The sequence below is a fragment of the Salvelinus namaycush genome, chromosome 12, assembly GCF_016432855.1.
Source record: "Salvelinus namaycush isolate Seneca chromosome 12, SaNama_1.0, whole genome shotgun sequence".
Classification (NCBI taxonomy): Eukaryota; Metazoa; Chordata; class Actinopteri; order Salmoniformes; family Salmonidae; genus Salvelinus; species Salvelinus namaycush.
In genome coordinates this window covers 2,901,360-2,924,591 of record NC_052318.1, presented here as the reverse complement: position 1 = coordinate 2,924,591, position 23,232 = coordinate 2,901,360, and the positions used below count along the sequence as shown (strand labels likewise).

Genomic DNA, 23,232 nt, shown 5'->3' with positions numbered 1-23,232 from the left:
GATGGCGCCGGACAGATTGCTTGAGGTTTTGGACACTATTCTCATTGTATAAGCACGATTTGTGCCGCTAAATATGCACATTTTCGAACAAACTCTATATGCATTGTGTAATATGATGTTATAGGACTGTCATCTGAAGAATTCTGAGAAGGTTAGTGAAAAAATTAATATATTTTGGTGGTTTATACGTTATCGCTATTTTTGCCTTGAATCAATGCTGTTGTGAAGTTTGCTATTGTGGTAAGCTAATATAACGCTATATTGTGTTTTCGCTGTAAAACACTTAGAAAATCTGAAATATTGGCTGGATTCACAAGATCTGTGTCTTTCATTTGCTGTACGCTGTGTATTTTTAAGAAATGTTTTATGATGAGTAATTAGCTAATACACGATGGTCTCTGTAGTTATTCTAGTCGCTTTGGTGAGAGTTGTGATGGTGGCTGCAATGGTAAACTATGATTTATACCTGAAATATGCACATTTTTCTAACAAAACATATGCTATACAATAAATATGTTATCAGACTGTCATCTGATGAAGTTGTTTCTTGGTTAGTGGCTATTTATATCTTTATTTGGACGAATTTGTGATAGCTACTGATGGAGTAAAAAAATGGTGGAGTAAAAAAGTGGTGTCTTTTGCTAACGTGGTTAGCTAATAGATTTACATATTGTGTCTTCCCTGTAAAACATTTTAAAAATCAGAAATGATGGCTGGATTCACAAGATGTGTATCTTTCATTTGGTGTCTTGGACTTGTGATTTCATGAACATTTTATTATATGATATCCCTGTGGCTTTAGGCTAGGCTATGCTAGTCAGCTTTTTTGATGGGGGTGCTCCCGGATCCGGGTTTGGGAGGTGTTAGAGTAACGTACACTGACGTCTATAGAATGTTAACGTACATTGACGTCTATATCTTATACTGTTAAAAGACATCCATATTTTGATACAGATGCCGTATCTTAATTTGAGCCAGTTTGCTACAGCAGGAAAATAAAGGTGCAGGAACAGGAAATGTAAATTGTTATGTGGATAATAATTAATGGACAATTTGTGTAGGGCTTGACAAATTTTTTAGTTAGGGAAAATCAAGTCTGAAATTTTAAAGTTGAAACTACAAATGTTAGAAGCGTTTTTAAACCTCCAATACACCAACTTTGAACAGCAGGATGATCAAATTAAGAAACGGCATCTGTATACATTTGATATAAATAAATATAAAAACATTGATATAAATATAACACTATGGATACATTATTGAAGTACTACATCTGAAGGATTAAAGTGGCAAATCTTTACTGACCTTCTTCAAGCATCTTGTTGATGTCTCCTTCAGTCTCCAGCCTTCCATCTGAGGAACCACGGTGAGCTGTGTGAGAGGATAGAGAGGAATTATTTATGTCTTCTACTCTAATCTAACTCAACCCAGCAGCAGGTCAATGTAATATTAACATTACAACTATCCTCAACGTGACGTCAGAGCTAACTCAACCCGGCAACAGGTCAATGTAATATTACCATTACAACTATCCTCAAAAGGTCAATGTAACATTACCATTACAACTATCCTCAACAAGTCAATGTAATATTACCATTACAACTATCCTCAACAGGTCAATGTAACATTACCATTACAACTATCCTCAACAGGTCAATGTAACATTACCATTACAACTATCCTCAACAAGTCAATGTAATATTAACATTACAACTATCCTCAACGTGACGTCAGAGAGCTGTGATTCCCAAACTTTTGTTTTCTTCTTATTCCAATGCTATCCTGATCCACACATTGACCAACCATCAGCCTTTTTCTGTGAGCCAATATTCCACATCAACCATTTTGGAAACATGGGAACTTACTCTCAATAACTCTGGTGACCTTTGTGATGGAAGGCAGTCCTTCGATGACCCTGGTAACCTTGGTGATAGCGGGTTCTCCCTCGATTACCCTTTTCACCTTGTTGAGGGTAGGCTCACCCTCGACGACTCTTGTAACCTTGGTGATTGTGGGTTCGCCCTTGACAACTCTGGTAACCTTGGTGATTGTGGGTTCGCCCTTGATGACTCTGGTAACCTTGGTGATAGCGGGTTTGCCCTCGATGACCCTGGTAACCTTGGTGATAGCAGGTTCGCCCTCGATGACCCTCGTAACCTTGGTGATAGCGGGTTCGCCCTCGATGACCCTCGTAACCTTGGTGATAGCGGGTTTGCCCTCGATGACCCTGGTAACCTTGGTGATAGTGGGTTCGCCCTCGATGACCCTGGTAACCTTGGTGATAGTGGGTTCGCCCTCGATGACCCTCGTAACCTTGGTGAAGGTCGGCTCTCCTTTGATGACTCTGGTCACCTTGGTGATTTCAGGCACTGGAGAGGAAGAAAGATTGTTTAAATCCTCGAGAATCTCTGCGGGTCTATCACCCCAGCAAAGATACATTGGAAATGTGAGAAATGTACTGATTAAAAACCAACTATTTATCACTTCAAAAGGTTGATAAAGAAACGGTATGAGTGAGAACCCACTGCTACCCATGTGAACCCATTAGAAGCCTTTTATCTTCTTCTTTTATCTAACCGCACGAATCCCGCATTGTTACTTCAACTAGCCTTCAATCAGCTGTGGACTACCACCCTTCTGGAGTGAAGAGGCACTATTTTATATCCCTGTTGATATTCAGTGCTGCAGCATGAGGCAGTTATTAGAGCCTTGAACAGCTGAAGACTGACAGATCTGAGCTGGCATCAACGACTCTGACGTTCCCTCCACCCTTGTGTGTGTGTGTGTGTGTGTGTGTGTGTGTGTGTGTGTGTGTGTGTGTGTGTGTGTAAATCCTTCACCGTTCATTAGGGACTAGGTGGAGACAGGTTGAAATCCATAAAACCATACTCTTGCACACAAGTTACTCATGACTACCCCTACTGACTACCTCTACTGACTACCCCTACTGACTACCCCTACTGACTACCCCTACTGACTACCCTTACTGTCTACCCCTCATGTCTACCCCTACTGACTACCTCTACTGTCTACCCCTCATGTCTACCCCTACTGACTACCCCTACTGACTACCCCTACTGACTACCTCTACTGACTACCCCTACTGACTACCCCTACTGTCTACCCCTCATTTCTACCCCTACTGACTACCTCTACTGACTACCCCTACTGACTACCTCTACTGACTACCCCTACTGACTACCCCTACTGACTACCCCTACTGACTACCCTTACTGTCTACCCCTCATGTCTACCCCTACTGACTACCTCTACTGTCTACCCCTCATGTCTACCCCTACTGACTACCCCTACTGACTACCCCTACTGACTACCCCTCATGTCTACCCCTACTGACTACCCCTACTGACTACCCCTACTGACTACCCCTACTGACTACCCTTACTGTCTACCCCTCATGTCTACCCCTACTGACTACCCCTACTGACTACCCCTACTGACTACTCCTACTGACTACTCCTACTGACTACCCCTACTGACTACCCCTACTGACTACCCCTACTGACTACCCTTACTGTCTACCCCTCATGTCTACCCCTACTGACTACCTCTACTGTCTACCCCTACTGTCTACCCCTCATTTCTACCCCTACTGACTACCTCTACTGACTACCCCTACTGACTACCCCTACTGACTACCCTTACTGACTACCCCTACTGACTACCCCTTATGTCTACCCTTACTGACTACCCCTACTGACTACCCCTTATGTCTACCCTTACTGTCTACCCCTCATGTCTACCCCTACTGACTACCTCTACTGACTACCCCTTATGTCTACCCTTACTGTCTACCCCTCATGTCTACCCCTACTGACTACCCCTACTGACTACCCCTACTGACTACCCCTACTGACTACCCCTACTGACTACCCCTACTGACTACCTCTACTGACTACCCCTACTGTCTACCCCTACTGACTACCCTTACTGACTACCCCTACTGACTACCCTTACTGTCTACCCCTCATGTCTACCCCTACTGACTACCTCTACTGACTACCCCTTATGTCTACCCCTACTGTCTACCCCTCATGTCTACCCATGTACCAACAGGCACACATAACTAATAAGGACCAGCACCTATTATAAAAAAAGTTATATTTGCGCCTGTAAGCCCTGGTATAATCCCTGACACAACAAAGAGAAGGACAACCCACAGAGATAGCTGAAATCAGATACACAATATAGAGAAGGACAACCCACAGAGATAGCTGGAATCAGATACACAATATAGAGAAGGACAACCCACAGAGATAGCTGGTATTAGAACACAATATAGAGAAGGACAACCCACAGAGATAGATGGAATCAGATACACAATATAGAGAAGGACAACCCACAGAGATAGCTGGAATCAGATACACAATAAAGAGAAGGACAACCTACAGAGATAGATGGAATCAGATACAGAATAAAGAGAAGGACAACCCACAGAGATAGCTGGAATCAGAACACAATAAAGGGAAGGACAACCCACAGAGATAGCTGGAACCAGATACAGAATAAAGAGAAGGACAACCCACAGAGATAGCTGGAATCAGATACACAATAAAGAGAAGGACAACCCACAGAGATAGATGGAATCAGATACACAATATAGAGAAGGACAACCCACAGAGATAGCTGGAATCAGATAAACAATATAGAGAAGGACAACCCACAGAGATAGCTGGAATCAGAAAACAATAAAGGGAAGGACAACCCACAGAGATAGCTGGAACCAGATACAGAATAAAGAGAAGGACAACCCACAGAGATAGCTGGAATCAGATACACAATAAATAGAAGGACAACCCACAGAGATAGCTGGAATCAGAACACAACAAAGAGAAGGACAACCCACAGAGATAGATGGAATCAGATACACAATATAGAGAAGGACAACCCACAGAGATAGCTGGAATCAGATACACAATATAGAGAAGGACAACCCACAGAGATAGATGGAATCAGAACACAATAAAGAGAAGGACAACCCACATAGATAGCTGGAATCAGATACACAATAAAGAGAAGGAGAACCCACAGAGATAGATGGAATCAGATACACAATAAAGAGAAGGACAACCCACAGAGATAGCTGGTATCAGAACACAACAAAGAGAAGGACAACCCACAGAGATAGCTGGAATCAGATACACAATATAGAGAAGGACAACCCACAGAGATAGCTGGAATCAGATACACAATAAAGAGAAGGGCAACCCACAGAGATAGATGGAATCAGATACACAATATAGAGAAGGACAACCCACAGAGATAGCTGGAATCAGAACACAATAAAGAGAAGGACAACCCACAGAGATAGCTGGAATCAGATACACAATAAAGAGAAGGACAACCCACAGAGATAGCTGGAATCAGATACAGAATAAAGAGAAGGACAACCCACAGAGATAGATGGAATCAGATACACAATATAGAGAAGGACAACCCACAGAGATAGCTGGAATCAGATACACAATATAGAGAAGGACGACCCACAGAGATAGCTGGAATCAGATACACAATAAAGAGAAGGACAACCCACAGAGATAGCTGGAATCAGAACACAACAAAGAGAAGGACAACCCACAGAGATAGATGGAATCAGATACACAATAAAGAGAAGGACAACCCACAGAGATAGCTGGAATCAGATACACAATATAGAGAAGGACAACCCACAGAGATAGCTGGAATCAGATACAGAATATAGAGAAGGACAACCCACAGAGATAGCTGGAATCAGAACACAATATAGAGAAGGACAACCCACAGAGATAGCTGGAATCAGATACACAATAAAGAGAAGGACAACCCACAGAGATAGCTGGAATCAGAACACAATATAGAGAAGGACAACCCACAGAGATAGCTGGAATCAGATACACAATAAAGAGAAGGACAACCCACAGAGATAGCTGGAATCAGAACACAATATAGAGAAGGACAACCCACAGAGATAGCTGGAATCAGATACACAATAAAGAGAAGGACAACCCACAGAGATAGCTGGAATCAGAACACAATATAGAGAAGGACAACCCACAGAGATAGCTGGAATCAGATACATAGACCTCTACAAACCTCAGCTGTCTGAACAGCTCTCAACCAGATAGAAAACCACAGAGTTCTCTGAGGTCATTTGAAATAAGTACCTGTAGTTTAAACAATAACAACGTGGTCACCAAACCACCTGGAGTAAAACACGCTTCTTCTTTGGGTTCTGATGGGGTACGACAGTTGAACTAAGCTCATGAAGCATTTCTAAGTTATATTCTTCAAGAATCAATGGGTACACTTTATATCAATATTTTTAATATTCCAAAAATGGATGCAGCAATTGCAGATTGCCCCTTTATTAACGGGAGGCAGACAGTCCCTCTTACTTCCCAAATAGCCTGCACCAAACTACGTATCCACACATTGCTGTTTCCTAATACAGCGAGCCAGGCTCACCTTGGATTGTGCTCAGACCCAAAAGGACAGATACTGGCCTGGACTCTCCTTCTCTACTAACGATACAGTGACAGCTCAATTACCTCATCAACAAGAGACCAATTACCTCATCAACAAGAGACCTATTAGGCTACCTTATCAACAAGAGGTCAATATTCCACATGGGCGGGACATAGGTCAATAATCCACATGGGAGGGACAGAGGTGAATATTCCACATGGGAGGGACAGAGGTCAATATTCCACATGAGAGGGACAGAGGTCAATATTCCACATGAGAGGGACAGAGGTCAATATCTCACATGAGAGGGACAGAGGTGAATATTCCACATGAAAGGGACAGAGGTCAATATTCCACATGAGAGGGACAGAGGTCAATATCTCACATGGAAGATAGGGAGGGACAGAGATCAATATTCCACATGAGAGGGACAGAGGTCAATATTCCACATGAGAGGGACAGAGGTCAATATTCCACATGGGAGGGACAGAGGTCAATATTCCACATGAGAGGGACAGAGGTCAATATTCCACATGGGAGGGACAGAGGTGAATATTCCACATGAGAGGGACAGAGGTCAATATCCCACATGAGAGGGACAGAGATCAATATCCCACATGGGAGGGACAGAGGTCAATATTCCACATGAGAGGGACAGAGGTCAATATTCCACATGAGAGGGACAGAGGTCAATATTCCACATGGAAGATAGGGAGGGACAGAGGTCAATATCCCACATGAGAGGGACAGAGGTCAATATTCCACATGGAAGATAGAAAGGGACAGAGGTCAACGTTCCACATGGAAGATAAACAACTTGATCAGCCTCTGTCTATCAGAACAACCTCTGTCCGACACTTGAGCCATTACGCCAAGAGATCCCGAACCCCTTGACGAAGTTGCCAGGTCGCTACAGTAACGTACAAGGCTGCCGTGGGACTGACGTGGGGCACTGCTAAGAACATCGAACATAAATAACTAGAGGAGTCAATGTATTCATTACATTGACAAAAACATCTGTTTACCTGAATCCACGTGTGATTCCGCTTGGACGTGAGTTGTCGTGGTGATTGTCCTCTCTGCAAAACAAACGAACACAAGCTGGCATTACGTCGATGTTCAGAACAATCGACGATGATGAAGACGGTAACGATGAACTTACTGATGAAGGTGAGGGGGATTTTGGGGTAGGAGAATCCAGAGACGTACTAAAACACAACAACAAATGAGAGGTTGGGGTAAGGTAAGACAGAAATTAAATATATCTGACTGAAGATATGGCCAGCCAATAACGCACGCACGCACGCACGCACGCACGCACGCACGCACGCACGCACGCACGCACGCACGCACGCACGCACGCACGCACGCACGCACGCACGCACGCACGCACGCACGCACGCACGCACGCACGCACGCACGCACACACACACACACACACACACACACACACACACACACACACACACACACACACACACACACACACACACACACACAGACACACACACACACACACACACACACACACACACACACACACACACACAGCTGCGCTACCTTGAACTGGATGTACTTGATGAGTTTCTTCAGCAGCTCCAGCAGAGACTCACGACCCACAGGCAGGTCTGGAGATCACAGATACATGGTTACACACACACACACACACACACACACACACACACACACACACACACACACACACACACACACACAGTTAACTTACCCCCGGGGTAAAGGATGTTCTTCACTACGTGAACCACTCCGTTGGTGGCCATCAGATCAATGTCCGGCACGTCCAGCGAGTTCACGTGGATGGACTTGTTCACCTGTCGTAAAACACAGTCATAACAATGTTATAACTAATGCCTTAACTACAGGATTATCAATACTAGACATGACGGAGTTGTTCACCTGTCATAACCGTGTTATAACTAATGCCTTAACTACAGGATTATCAATACTAGACATGACGGAGTTGTTCACCTGTCATAACCGTGTTATAACTAATGCCTTAACTACAGGATTATCAATACTAGACATGACGGAGTTGTTCACCTGTCATAACAGCTTAACTAACAGTGTGTTGGAAAACCATTACTAATTGCACTAAGTTGTCATTGATCAAGTTGTCATTGATCAAGTTGTCATTGATCAAGTTGTCATTGATCACGTTGTCATTGATCACGTTGTCATTGATTAAGTTGTCATTGATCAAGTTGTCATTGATCACGTTGTCATTGATCACGTTGTCATTGATTAAGTTGTCATTGATCACGTTGTCATTGATCAAGTTGTCATTGATTAAGTTATCATTGATTAAGTTGTCATTGATCAAGTTGTCATTGATCACGTTGTCATTGATCACGTTGTCATTGATCAAGCTGTCATTGATTAAGTTGTCATTGATCACATTGTCATTGATCAAGTTGTCATTGATCAAGTTGTCATTGATCACGTTGTCATTGATCACGTTGTCATTGATCACGTTGTCATTGATTAAGTTGTCATTGATCAAGTTGTCAGTGATCAAGTTTCACTTGGGAGATGTAACAGCAACAATGATATATGATGATGATAACAGACAGCACCTACAGATAATTACACTGTATGATGATAACAGACAGCACCTACTGATAAATACACTGATGATGATAACAGACAGCACCTACTGATAATTACACTGTATGATGATAACAGACAGCAGCTACTGATAATTACACTGTATGATGATAACAGACAGCACCTACTGATAATTACACTGATGATGATAACAGACAGCACCTACTGATAATTACACTGTATGATGATAACAGACAGCACCTACTGATAATTACACTGTATGATGATAACAGACAGCACCTACTGATAATTACACTGATGATGATAACAGACAGCACCTACTGATAATTACACTGTATGATGATAACAGACAGCACCTACTGATAATTACACTGTATGATGATAACAGACAGCACCTACTGATAATTACACTGTATGATGATAACAGACAGCACCTACTGATAATTACACTGATGATGATAACAGACAGCACCTACTGATAATTACACTGTATGATGATAACAGACAGCAGCTACTGATAATTACACTGTATGATGATAACAGACAGCACCTACTGATAATTACACTGATGATGATAACAGACAGCACCTACTGATAATTACACTGTATGATGATAACAGACAGCACCTACTGATAATTACACTGTATGATGATAACAGACAGCACCTACTGATAATTACACTGATGATGATAACAGACAGCACCTACTGATAATTACACTGTATGATGATAACAGACAGCACCTACTGATAATTACACTGTATGATGATAACAGACAGCACCTACTGATAATTACACTGTATGATGATAACAGACAGCACCTACTGGTAATTACACTGATGATGATAACAGACAGCACCTACTGATAATTACACTGTATGATGATAACAGACAGCACCTACTGATAATTACACTGATGATGATAACAGACAGCACCTACTGATAATTACACTGTATGATGATAACAGACAGCACCTACTGATAATTACACTGTATGATGATAACAGACAGCACCTACTGATAATTACACTGATGATGATAACAGACAGCACCTACTGATAATTACACTGTATGATGATAACAGACAGCACCTACTGATAATTACACTGATGATGATAACAGACAGCACCTACTGATAATTACACTGTATGATGATAACAGACAGCACCTACTGATAATTACACTGTATGATGATAACAGACAGCACCTACTGATAATTACACTGATGATGATAACAGACAGCACCTACTGATAATTACACTGATGATGATAACAGACAGCACCTACTGATAATTACACTGTATGATGATAACAGACAGCACCTACTGATAATTACACTGTATGATGATAACAGACAGCACCTACTGATAATTACACTGATGATGATAACAGACAGCACCTACTGATAATTACACTGTATGATGATAACAGACAGCACCTACTGATAAATACACTGATGATGATAACAGACAGCACCTACTGATAATTACACTGTATGATGATAACAGACAGCACCTACTGATAATTACACTGATGATGATAACAGACAGCACCTACCGATAAATACACTGATGATGATAACAGACAGCACCTACTGATAATTACACTGTATGATGATAACAGACAGCACCTACTGATAAATACACTGATGATGATAACAGACAGCACCTACTGATAATTACACTGATGATGATAACAGACAGCACCTACTGATAATTACACTGTATGATGATAACAGACAGCACCTACTGATAATTACACTGTATGATGATAACAGACAGCACCTACTGATAATTACACTGATGATGATAACAGACAGCACCTACTGATAATTACACTGATGATGATAACAGACAGCACCTACAGATAATTACACTGATGATGATAACAGACAGCACCTACTGATAATTACACTGTATGATGATAACAGACAGCACCTACTGATAATTACACTGTATGATGATAACAGACAGCACCTACTGATAATTACACTGTATGATGATAACAGACAGCACCTACTGATAATTACACTGATGATGATAACAGACAGCACCTACTGATAATTACACTGTATGATGATAACAGACAGCACCTACTGATAAATACACTGTATGATGATAACAGACAGCACCTACTGATAATTACACTGTATGATGATAACAGACAGCACCTACTGATAATTACACTGTATGATGATAACAGACAGCACCTACTGATAATTACACTGTATGATGATAACAGACAGCACCTACTGATAATTACACTGTATGATGATAACAGCAGTGGACACACAGTCAAAAGGATTCCCTTTCTAATAACATCAGGACATAATGATTCCTTTACTAATAACATCAGGACATAATTATTCTGTCCACCAGGGACATTTTCTGTATGACATAATTTGCATTCTGTGTATGTGTAATTCTGTGTGACTTAGTTAGGTATTTAGTAAATAAATAATGAAACCCAATTTTGTATTGCTGATTCAACTTGTTAGCCAGGGTTCGTGAAGATAACCAAGAATTTACAACTTTCAGATGAGACTGAAATAAGGTGACGATATTGACTGCTATTGATGTAAAATATTACCAGGTCTTTAAGAGTTTATTCGGAAGATAACAGCTCTATAAACACTATTTCGTGGTGCCCCCCGACTCTCTAGTTAATTTCATTTACATAATGAGCTCAATCAAGTCATATTAATTACAGAGAAAGGATTTTATAGAATAGCATGTCATATCACTTAATCCGGCATAGCCAAAGACACGACAGATGTTTGTGTGTGTTTGCTTGCATGTGTGTTAAAGAAACATCTGAATTAACTGTCTCCAACATCTGAATTAACTGTCTCCAACATCTGAATTAACTGTCTCCAACATCTGAATTAACTGTCTCCAACATCTGAATTAACTGTCTCCAACATCTGAATTAACTGTCTCCAACATCTGAATTAACTGTCTCCAACATCTGAATTAACTGTCTCCTAAGAGTCGACATTAAAAGGTTAAAAGTGAAGACATGACGGGGTGAAACTTTCACAGATCGCAGTTCCAGGTGGAGATTTCCAGATGGCATGTAACTCCCATTGTTGGAGGTTTTGGAACTGTAACTTTCCGTGCCGCCAGAGAAACTAACTTCCTGTAATTTAACTGTCGCCGTGTGTCTTTGGGGACGGAGATGTCCAGTCAGAGACAGAACAGTTTCTCTCCTATCCTGGGTCCCCCTCTCTCTAACCCTCGACTTTGAGTGTCTCTCTCTCTCTAACCCCTAATTTGAGCCACTTTCTCTAACCCTGTGAAAACGCACTCCCCATGAAGACACACACGCAAGCACACACACACACAAGCACACACACACACATTTTCGTCTCAGTGTATGTAAGATCACTTCTTACTTCCTGTCTGTCTTCACGTCCCCATTTAGACAATAGCCAATAATCTCCTCCCATTACAGCTATTTCCTTTAAAAAAAATGTTGTTCTGCCTCTGAACAAGGCAGTTAACCCACTGTTTCCCGGTAAGCCGTCATTGAAAATAATAATTTGTTCTTAACTGACTTGCCTAGTTAAATAAAGCTAAAATAAAAGTTAAAAAAAAAAAAAAAAAAAAATTTTAAAATCTGTTCCTTCAGAGCCTGTATCTGTGGAATTCAGTCAAAACGAATAGCATCTGGCTTTCTGACGATGTCATCTCCTCTCTCTCCACTTCCTATCCCTCTTTTCCCACTTTTCCTAACCTCTCTCTCCCTCTCTCATCGCTCTTGACCCTCTGAACTCTTACTCCTCTCAACCTTCTTCCTCTCCTCAACTCTTCCTCACCTTTCTCACCCTTCTCTATACTCCCCTCTTCTCATTCCCCCTCTCAGATCTCACCCCTTCGCGACTCCTCCACCCACTTCCCAGCTCCTCCCTCCCTCCTGCACCCTTTTCCCCTTGTCCATGTTACTTAGCTCTCCTCAACTGTAACCCTCTCCTCTCCTCCCTCCCTCCCTCCCTCCCTCCCTCCCTCCCTCCCTCCCTCCCTCCCTCCCTCCCTGCATGTCTGGGACAAGGTTATTAGACAATGCCTTGTTCCTGAGTTTCTGAACTTCCTCCATGCATTAAGGAAGGCTTTTCTGAGACTGTCCAGACTGATACAGACAGGAAAAGGGCTATCTGTGTTGTGGATAAAAATTAAGGGAGGAGGGAGGGGGGAGGGTGGAGTGAAAAACTGTGGGGAGATAAAGAGAGAGAGACAGAGAGAGAGAGAGAGAGACAGAGAGAGAGAGACAGAGAGAGAGACAGAGACAGAGACAGAGAGAGAGAGAGAGAGAGAGAGAGAGAGAGAGAGAGAGAGAGAGGTGGAGAGTCCTGACCATTTGACCTAACATCTTATGGTAACTAGCTCTATGATACTGATAAAACTGTTAGCCTAAGTCATTCATTATATGTACAGTGCCTTCGGAAAGTATTCAGACCCCTTCCCTTTTTCCCCATTTTGGTATGAAACAGCCTTATTCTAAAATGGATTAAACAAAAAATAATCCTCATCAATCTACACACAATACCCCATAATGACAAAGAAAAACAGGTTTTTAGAAATGTATAAAAAAACAAAACAGAAATACCTTATTTACATAAGTATGTTTCTACAACGTGATTGGAGTCCACCTGTGGTAAATTCAATTGATTGGACATGATTTGGAAAGGCACACACCTGTCTATATAAGGTCCCACAGTTGACAGTGCATGTCAGAGCAAAAACCAAGCCATGAGGTTGAAGGAATTGTCCGTAGAGCTCCGAGACAGGATTGTGTCGAGGCACAGATCGGGTGAAAGGTACCAAAACATTTCTGTAGCATTGAAGGTCCCCAACAACACAGTGGCCTCCATCATTCTTAAATGGAAGACGTTTGGAACCACCAAGAACTGAGCAATCGGGGGGGGAAGGGCCTTGGTCAGGGAGGTGACCAAGAACCTAATGGTCTTACTAATGGTCACTCTGACAAAGCTCCAGAGTTTCTCTGTGGAGATGGGAGAACCTTCCAGAAGGACAACCATCTCTGCAGCACTCCACATATCAGGCCTTTACGGTAGAGTGGCTAGACGGAAGCCACTCCTCAGTAAAAGCCACATGACACCGCTTAGAGTTTGCCAAAATGCTCCTAAAGGACTGTCAGACCATGAGAAACAAGATTCTCTGGTCTGATGAAACAAAGATTGAACTCTTTGTCCTGAATGCCAAGAGTCACGTCTGGAGGAAACCTGGCACCATCCCAACGGTGAAGCATGGTGGTGGCAGCATCATGCTGTGGGGATGTTTTTCATCGGCAGGGACTGGGAGACTAGTCAGGATCGAGGGTAAGATTAACAGAGCAAAGTACAGAGAGATCCTTGATGAAAACCTGCTCCAGAGCGCTCAGGGCCTCAGGCTGGGGTGAAGGTTCACCTTCCAACAGGACAACCAGCCTAAGCACACAGTCAAGACAACGCAGGAGTGGCTTCGGGACAAGTCTCTGAATGTCCTTGAGTGGCCCAGACAGAGCCCGGACTTGAACCCGATCGAATATCTCTGGATAGACCTGAAAATAGCTGTGCAGCGATGCTCCCCATCCAACATGACAGAGCTTGAGAGGATCTGCAGAGAAGAATGGGAGAAACTCCCCAAATACAGGTGTGCCAAGCTTGTAGCGCCATGCCCAAGAAGACTGAAAGCTGTAACAGCTGCCAAAGGTGCTACAACAAAGTACTGAGTAAAGGATCTGATTATTTATGTAAATGTGATATTTTTTATTTTTTTAATACATTTTCAAACAATTCTATAAACCTGTTTTCACTTTGTCATTATGGGGTATTGTGTGTAGATGGATGAGGGAAACAAACAGTTGAAACCATTTTAGAATGAGGCTGTAACGTAACAAAATGCATAAAAAGTCAAGGGGTCTGAATACTTTCCGAATGCACTGAATGAGCTCATGTAAGTCTTGTTACTGTAACCCTTGTCTTCTGGTAGTGAAGGGTGTTTCCCCAGGATAATGATGTAATTGCAGACAGTAATGATAGGAAATGCTCCCTACTAAGTTTCCGTCTGCTCTGCCTCTGGGACTACCTCAGAGCAGTGTTGTTTTCGAGACTACCTAAATCAAGTCTGAGTCAAGACCAAGACCGGGGGGGTGAGACTGAGTCAAGACGGAGACAAGGGGTCCAAGACCGAGGGGGGGTGAGACTGAATCAAGACGGAGACAAGGGGTCCAGGACCGGGGGGGGGGGGGTTGAGACTGAGTCAAGACGGAGACAAGGGGTCCAAGACCGGGGGGGGGGGTTGAGACTGAGTCAAGACGGAGACAAGGGGTCCAAGACCGAGTCAAGAACGACACCAGAAGAATGCGAGTCCAATTCAAGACCATGATTGTCATTTTGTGAAATCATCACCATAATAAGAGTCCAAAATGTATTTCTGTGTTCATATTTCAGAACCACATACCGATTCTTTAGACATTCAGAATAGTGAGAAAATGCTGCTGGGGTAAAATAGATCCACTCCACAAATGATTACTAACCCAAACACAGTGGTGAACAATGGGCCGTCTACACCTTCAGAAAAGGGCTAAGGATTTATTAAAATAATGATTATAATAATATAATAATAATGATCATTAAATTATTATTTTTAATGATGTTCTGATTTAAACTCTTCAGTTTTTTGTTGGAAAGGAAAGTGTTAATATCCAATCAGGATTTTTCTTTGCTGGTCTCTGGGGAGATAAAACTAGCTAGCTAATGTAGGTCAGTTGGTTGAGCGCCAAGATAGTGGGTTTGATTCTCAGGTCCATCTGTATGTAAAATGACTGTAAAGTGCTTTCAATAAATGTGATCTGCTATATTCCATATGTTGTTGTATTTAAACCCCATGACGCACTTTGAGACTCCTGAACGTTTAAAGTAGCATTTACTCTAATAATAAGTGTCTTACACATAGCTTTCCAGTTTGCGGTGTTACAGAATGGTAACATTGGGATATAGAATGCTCAGAGGCACTTTCTCAATCTGTTTTGCTAACTCCTTCGTCCTCTCCCTGCCTTCTATTGAAAAAGGTCAAAGGTAATAGAGGAGAGGAAGTGAGGACAGAGATCGTGGATATGTGCATGTTTAAAATGAGACGGTCTTTCTCCATTGTGCACTTCATCAGGCAAATTACATTTCAAGGGGTGTAATCCCAAAAAGAAATGTGTAAAATGATTTAAAAAAAACTAATTTAGCTAGTCATCTCCAACAAAACCACAGCTGATTCAAAGGGAGTGTGGCAGATATCAAAACAGGTCCGTGATGGACTCAAGTAGGATACATGAATATGGCTAACGAATGGCCAACGAAATGGCTAACAAAATCACTTATCTGCTTCCGGGTCACAGAGCAGACAGAACAGAGGAGAGAGGACAGAGGACGATGTTTTGCCCAAATGAGAATCTCTCATATGTTAGAGAGAGGTTAGAGAGAGGTTAGAGAGAGGTTAGAGAGAGGTTAGAGAGAGGTTAGAGAGTGGTTAGAGAGAGGTTAGACAGAGGTTAGAGAGAGGTTAGAGAGAGGTTAGAGAGAGGTTAGAGAGAGGTTAGAGAGTGGTTAGAGAGAGGTTAGAGAGAGGTTAGAGAGTGGTTAGAGAGAGGTTAGAGAGAGGTTAGAGAGAGGTTAGAGAGAGGTTAGAGAGTGGGTAATGGTGTGCTGTACATAAAGACAGCGAATCAAATAATCACAGACATTGTGATTGAATTCAGAAAAACAAAACTGTTTGTTCTGAAAGGTTTAGAAAATTTCAGCAGCAGCAGTAGTAATGAGAATGGTTTAGTGGTACGTACAGACAGCAGCAGTAGTAATGAGAATGGTTTAGTGGTACATACAGACAGCAGCAGCAGTAGTAATGAGAATGGTTTAGTGGTACGTACAGACAGCAGCAGTAGTAATGAGAATGGTTTAGTGGTACATACAGACAGCAGCAGCAGTAGTAATGAGAATGGTTTAGTGGTACATACAGACAGCAGCAGTAGTAATGAGAATGGTTTAGTGGTACGTACAGACAGCAGCGGTAGTAATGAGAATGGTTTAGTGGTACGTACAGACAGCAGCAGTAGTAGAATGGTTTAGTGGTACATACAGACAGCAGCAGTAGTAATGAGAATGGTTTAGTGGTACGTACAGACAGCAGCAGTAGTAATGAGAATGGTTTAGTGGTACATACAGACAGCAGCAGTAGTAATGAGAATGGTTTAGTGTACATACAGACAGCAGCAGCAGTAGTAATGAGAATGGTTTAGTGGTACGTACAGACAGCAGCAGTAGTAATGAGAATGGTTTAGTGTACGTACAGACAGCAGCAGCAGTAGTAATGAGAATGGTTTAGTGGTACGTACAGACAGCAGCAGTAGTAGAATGGTTTAGTGGTACATACAGACAGCAGCAGTAGTAATGAGAATGGTTTAGTGGTACGTACAGACAGCAGCGGCAGTAATGAGAATGGTTTAGTGTACGTACAGACAGCAGCAGTAGTAGTAATGAGAATGGTTTAGTGTACGTACAGACAGCAGCAGTAGTAGTAATGAGAATGGTTTAGTGGTACATACAGACAGCAGCGATAGTAATGAGAATGGTTTAGTGGTACGTACAGACAGCAGCAGTAGTAGAATGGTTTAGTGGTACGTACAGACAGCAGCAGTAGTAATGAGAATGGTTTAGTGGTACATACAGACAGCAGCAGTAGTAATGAGAATGGTTTAGTGGTACGTACAGACAGTAGCAGTAGTAATGAGAATGGTTTAGTGGTACATACAGACAGCAGCAGCAGTAGTAATGAGAATGGTTTAGTGGTACATACAGACAGCAGCAGTAGTAATGAGAATGGTTTAGTGGTACGTACAGACAGCAGCAGTAGTAATGAGAATGGTTTAGTGTACGTACAGACAGCAGCAGCAGTAGTAATGAGAATGTTTTAGTGGTACGTACAGACAGCAGCAGTAGTAATGAGAATGGTTTAGTGTACGTACAGACAGCAGCAGCAGTAGTAATGAGAATGGTTTAGTGGTACGTACAGACAGCAGCAGTAATAGAATGGTTTAGTGGTACATACAGACAGCAGCAGTAGTAATGAGAATGGTTTAGTGGTACGTACAGACAGCAGCGGCAGTAATGAGAATGGTTTAGTGTACGTACAGACAGCAGCAGTAGTAGTAATGAGAATGGTTTAGTGGTACGTACAGACAGCAGCAGTAGTAGTAATGAGAATGGTTTAGTGGTACATACAGACAGCAGCGGTAGTAATGAGAATGGTTTAGTGGTACGTACAGACAGCAGCAGGTAGTAATGAGAATGGTTTAGTGGTACATACAGACAGCAGCGGTAGTAATGAGAATGGTTTAGTGTACGTACAGACAGCAGCGGCAGTAATGAGAATGGTTTAGTGTACGTACAGACAGCAGCAGGCTAGTAATGAGAATGGTTTAGTGTACGTACAGACAGCAGCAGTAGTAGTAATGAGAATGGTTTAGTGGTACATACAGACAGCAGCGATAGTAATGAGAATGGTTTAGTGGTACGTACAGACAGCAGCAGTAGTAGAATGGTTTAGTGGTACGTACAGACAGCAGCAGTAGTAATGAGAATGGTTTAGTGGTACATACAGACAGCAGCAGTAGTAATGAGAATGGTTTAGTGGTACATACAGACAGCAGCAGTAGTAATGAGAATGGTTTAGTGGTACGTACAGACAGCAGCAGTAGTAATGAGAATGGTTTAGTGGTACATACAGACAGCAGCAGCAGTAGTAATGAGAATGGTTTAGTGGTACATACAGACAGCAGCAGTAGTAATGAGAATGGTTTAGTGGTACGTACAGACAGCAGCAGCAGTAGTAATGAGAATGGTTTAGTGGTTCGTACAGACAGCAGCAGTAGTAGAATGGTTTAGTGGTACATACAGACAGCAGCAGTAGTAATGAGAATGGTTTAGTGGTACATACAGACAGCAGCGGTAGTAATGAGAATGGTTTAGTGTACGTACAGACAGCAGCAGTAGTAATGAGAATGGTTTAGTGGTACGTACAGACAGCAGCAGTAGTAATGAGAATGGTTTAGTGGTACGTACAGACAGCAGCGGCAGTAATGAGAATGGTTTAGTGTACGTACAGACTGCAGCAGTAGTAGTAATGAGAATGGTTTAGTGTACGTACAGACAGCAGCAGTAGTAGTAATGAGAATGGTTTAGTGGTACATACAGACAGCAGCGGTAGTAATGAGAATGGTTTAGTGTACGTACAGACAGCAGCAGTAGTAATGAGAATGGTTTAGTGGTACATACAGACAGCAGCAGTAGTAATGAGAATGGTTTAGTGGTACATACAGACAGCAGCGGTAGTAATGAGAATGGTTTAGTGGTACATACAGACAGCAGCAGCAGTAGTAATGAGAATGGTTTAGTGGTACATACAGACAGCAGCAGTAGTAGTAGAATGGTTTAGTGGTACGTACAGACAGCAGCAGCAGTAGTAATGAGAATGGTTTAGTGGTACGTACAGACAGCAGCAGCAGTAGTAATGAGAATGGTTTAGTGGTACGTACAGACAGCAGCAGCAGTAGTAATGAGAATGGTTTAGTGTACATACAGACAGCAGCGGTAGTAATGAGAATGGTTTAGTGTACATACAGACAGCAGCAGTAGTAATGAGAATGGTTTAGTGGTACGTACAGACAGCAGCAGTAGTAATGAGAATGGTTTAGTGGTACGTACAGACAGCAGCGGTAGTAATGAGAATGGTTTAGTGTACGTACAGACAGCAGCAGTAGTAATGAGAATGGTTTAGTGGTACGTACAGACAGCAGCGGTAGTAATGAGAATGGTTTAGTGGTACGTACAGACAGCAGCAGTAGTAATGAGAATGGTTTAGTGGTACATACAGACAGCAGCAGTAGTAATGAGAATGGTTTAGTGGTACGTACAGACAGCAGCAGTAGTAATGAGAATGGTTTAGTGGTACGTACAGACAGCAGCAGTAGTAATGAGAATGGTTTAGTGGTACGTACAGACAGCAGCAGTAGTAATGAGAATGGTTTAGTGGTACGTACAGACAGCAGCGGCAGTAATGAGAATGGTTTAGTGTACGTACAGACAGCAGCAGTAGTAGTAATGAGAATGGTTTAGTGTACGTACAGACAGCAGCGGTAGTAATGAGAATGGTTTAGTGTACGTACAGACAGCAGTAGTAGTAATGAGAATGGTTTAGTGGTACGTACAGACAGCAGCAGTAGTAATGAGAATGGTTTAGTGGTACGTACAGACAGCAGCAGTAGTAATGAGAATGGTTTAGTGGTACGTACAGACAGCAGCAGTAGTAATGAGAATGGTTTAGTGGTACGTACAGACAGCAGCAGTAGTAATGAGAATGGTTTAGTGGTACGTACAGACAGCAGCAGTAGTAATGAGAATGGTTTAGTGGTACGTACAAACAGCAGCAGTAGTAATGAGAATGGTTTAGTGGTACGTACAGACAGCAGCAGTAGTAATGAGAATGGTTTAGTGGTACATACAGACAGCAGCAGTAGTAATGAGAATGGTTTAGTGGTACATACAGACAGCAGCAGTAGTAATGAGAATGGTTTAGTGGTACGTACAGACAGCAGTAGTAATGAGAATGGTTTAGTGTACATACAGACAGCAGCAGTAGTAATGAGAATGGTTTAGTGTACGTACAGACTGCAGCAGTAGTAATGAGAATGGTTTAGTGGTACATACAGACAGCAGCGGTAGTAATGAGAATGGTTTAGTGGTACGTACAGACAGCAGCAGTAGTAATGAGAATGGTTTAGTGGTACGTACAGACAGCAGCAGTAGTAATGAGAATGGTTTAGTGGTACGTACAGACAGCAGCAGTAGTAATGAGAATGGTTTAGTGGTACATACAGACAACAGCAGTAGTAGAATGGTTTAGTGGTACATACAGACAGCAGCAGTAGTAGAATGGTTTAGTGGTACATACAGACAGCAGCAGTAGTAGAATGGTTTAGTGGTACATACAGACAGCAGCAGTAGTAATGAGAATGGTTTAGTGGTACGTACAGACAGCAGCAGTAGTAGAATGGTTTAGTGTACGTACAGACAGCAGTAGTAGTAGAATGGTTTAGTGGTACGTACAGACAGCAGTAGTAGTAGAATGGTTTAGTGGTACGTACAGACAGCAGTAGTAGTAGAATGGTTTAGTGGTACATACAGACAGCAGTAGTAGTAATGAGAATGGTTTAGTGGTACGTACAGACAGCAGCAGTAGTAGAATGGTTTAGTGGTACGTACAGACAGCAGCAGTAGTAGAATGGTTTAGTGTACGTACAGACAGCAGCAGTAGTAGAATGGTATAGTGGTACGTACAGACAGCAGTAGTAGTAATGAGAATGGTTTAGTGGTACGTACAGACAGCAGCAGTAGTAGAATGGTTTAGTGGTACGTACAGACAGCAGCAGTAGTAGTAGTAATGAGAGTGGTTTAGTGGTACGTACAGACAGCAGTAGTAGTAGAATGGTTTAGTGGTACGTACAGACAGCAGCAGTAGTAGAATGGTTTAGTGGTACATACAGACAGCAGCAGTAGTAATGAGAATGGTTTAGTGGTACGTACAGACAGCAGCAGTAGTAATGAGAATGGTTTAGTGGTACGTACAGACTGCAGCAGTAGTAGTAATAAGAATGGTTTAGTGGTACGTACAGACAGCAGCAGTAGTAGAATGGTTTAGTGGTACGTACAGACAGCAGCAGTAGTAATGAGAATGGTTTAGTGGTACGTACAGACTGCAGCAGTAGTAGTAATGAGAATTGTTTAGTGGTACGTACAGACAGCAGTAGTAGTAGAATAGTTTAGTGGTACATACAGACAGCAGCAGTAGTAATGAGAGTGGTTTAGTGGTACGTACAGACAGCAGCAGTAGTAGTAATGAGAATGGTTTAGTGGTACGTACAGACAGCAGCAGTAGTAGAATGGTTTAGTGGTACATACAGACAGCAGCAGTAGTAATGAGAATGGTTTAGTGGTACATACAGACAGCAGCAGCAGTAATGAGAATGGTTTAGTGTACGTACAGACAGCAGCAGTAGTAATGAGAGTGGTTTAGTGGTACATACAGACAGCAGCAGTAGTAATGAGAATGGTTTAGTGGTACATACAGACAGCAGCGGTAGTAATGAGAATGGTTTAGTGGTACATACAGACAGCAGCAGTAGTAGAATGGTTTAGTGGTACATACAGACAGCAGCAGTAGTAGAATGGTTTAGTGGTACATACAGACAGCAGCAGTAGTAGAATGGTTTAGTGGTACGTACAGACAGCAGCAGTAGTAATGAGAATGGTTTAGTGGTACGTACAGACAGCAGCAGTAGTAGAATGGTTTAGTGGTACGTACAGACAGCAGCAGTAGTAGAATGGTTTAGTGGTACATACAGACAGCAGCAGTAGTAGAATGGTTTAGTGGTACGTACAGACAGCAGCAGTAGTAATGAGAGTGGTTTAGTGGTACGTACAGACTGCAGCAGCAGTAGTAATGAGAATGGTTTAGTGGTACGTACAGACAGCAGCAGTAGTAGAATGGTTTAGTGGTACATACAGACAGCAGCAGTAGTAATGAGAATGGTTTAGTGGTACATACAGACAGCAGCAGTAGTAATGAGAATGGTTTAGTGGTACATACAGACAGCAGCAGTAGTAATGAGAGTGGTTTAGTGGTACGTACAGACAGCAGCAGTAGTAGAATGGTTTAGTGGTACATACAGACAGCAGCAGTAGTAGAATGGTTTAGTGGTACATACAGACAGCAGCAGTAGTAGAGTGGTTTAGTGGTACGTACAGACAGCAGCAGTAGTAGAATGGTTTAGTGGTACATACAGACAGCAGCAGTAGTAGAATGGTTTAGTGGTACGTACAGACAGCAGCAGTAGTAATGAGAATGGTTTAGTGGTACGTACAGACAGCAGCAGTAGTAGAATGGTTTAGTGGTACGTACAGACAGCAGCAGTAGTAGAATGGTTTAGTGGTACGTACAGACAGCAGCAGTAGTAGAATGGTTTAGTGGTACGTACAGACAGCAGCAGTAGTAGAATGGTTTAGTGGTACATACAGACAGCAGCAGTAGTAGAATGGTTTAGTGGTACGTACAGACAGCAGCAGTAGTAGAATGGTTTAGTGGT

At 42.2% G+C, this 23,232-nt stretch overlaps 1 protein-coding gene across 2 annotated transcripts in view; it reads right to left on the bottom strand.

Annotated features, from left to right (window-relative positions):
• LOC120056820 (periostin-like) overlaps positions 1-23,232 on the bottom strand; it is an 82,839-nt gene that overhangs the window by 13,482 nt on the left and 46,125 nt on the right. For both annotated transcript variants that reach the window (XM_039005043.1, XM_039005042.1), the window contains exons 14-19: positions 8,189-8,291; positions 8,023-8,090; positions 7,625-7,670; positions 7,488-7,541; positions 1,866-2,369; positions 1,306-1,371 (exon numbers count right to left, since the gene is read on the bottom strand). In XM_039005043.1, the coding sequence (XP_038860971.1) occupies positions 1,306-1,371; positions 1,866-2,369; positions 7,488-7,541; positions 7,625-7,670; positions 8,023-8,090; positions 8,189-8,291 (841 nt within the window). The remainder of the gene's footprint in view (positions 1-1,305; positions 1,372-1,865; positions 2,370-7,487; positions 7,542-7,624; positions 7,671-8,022; positions 8,091-8,188; positions 8,292-23,232) is intronic.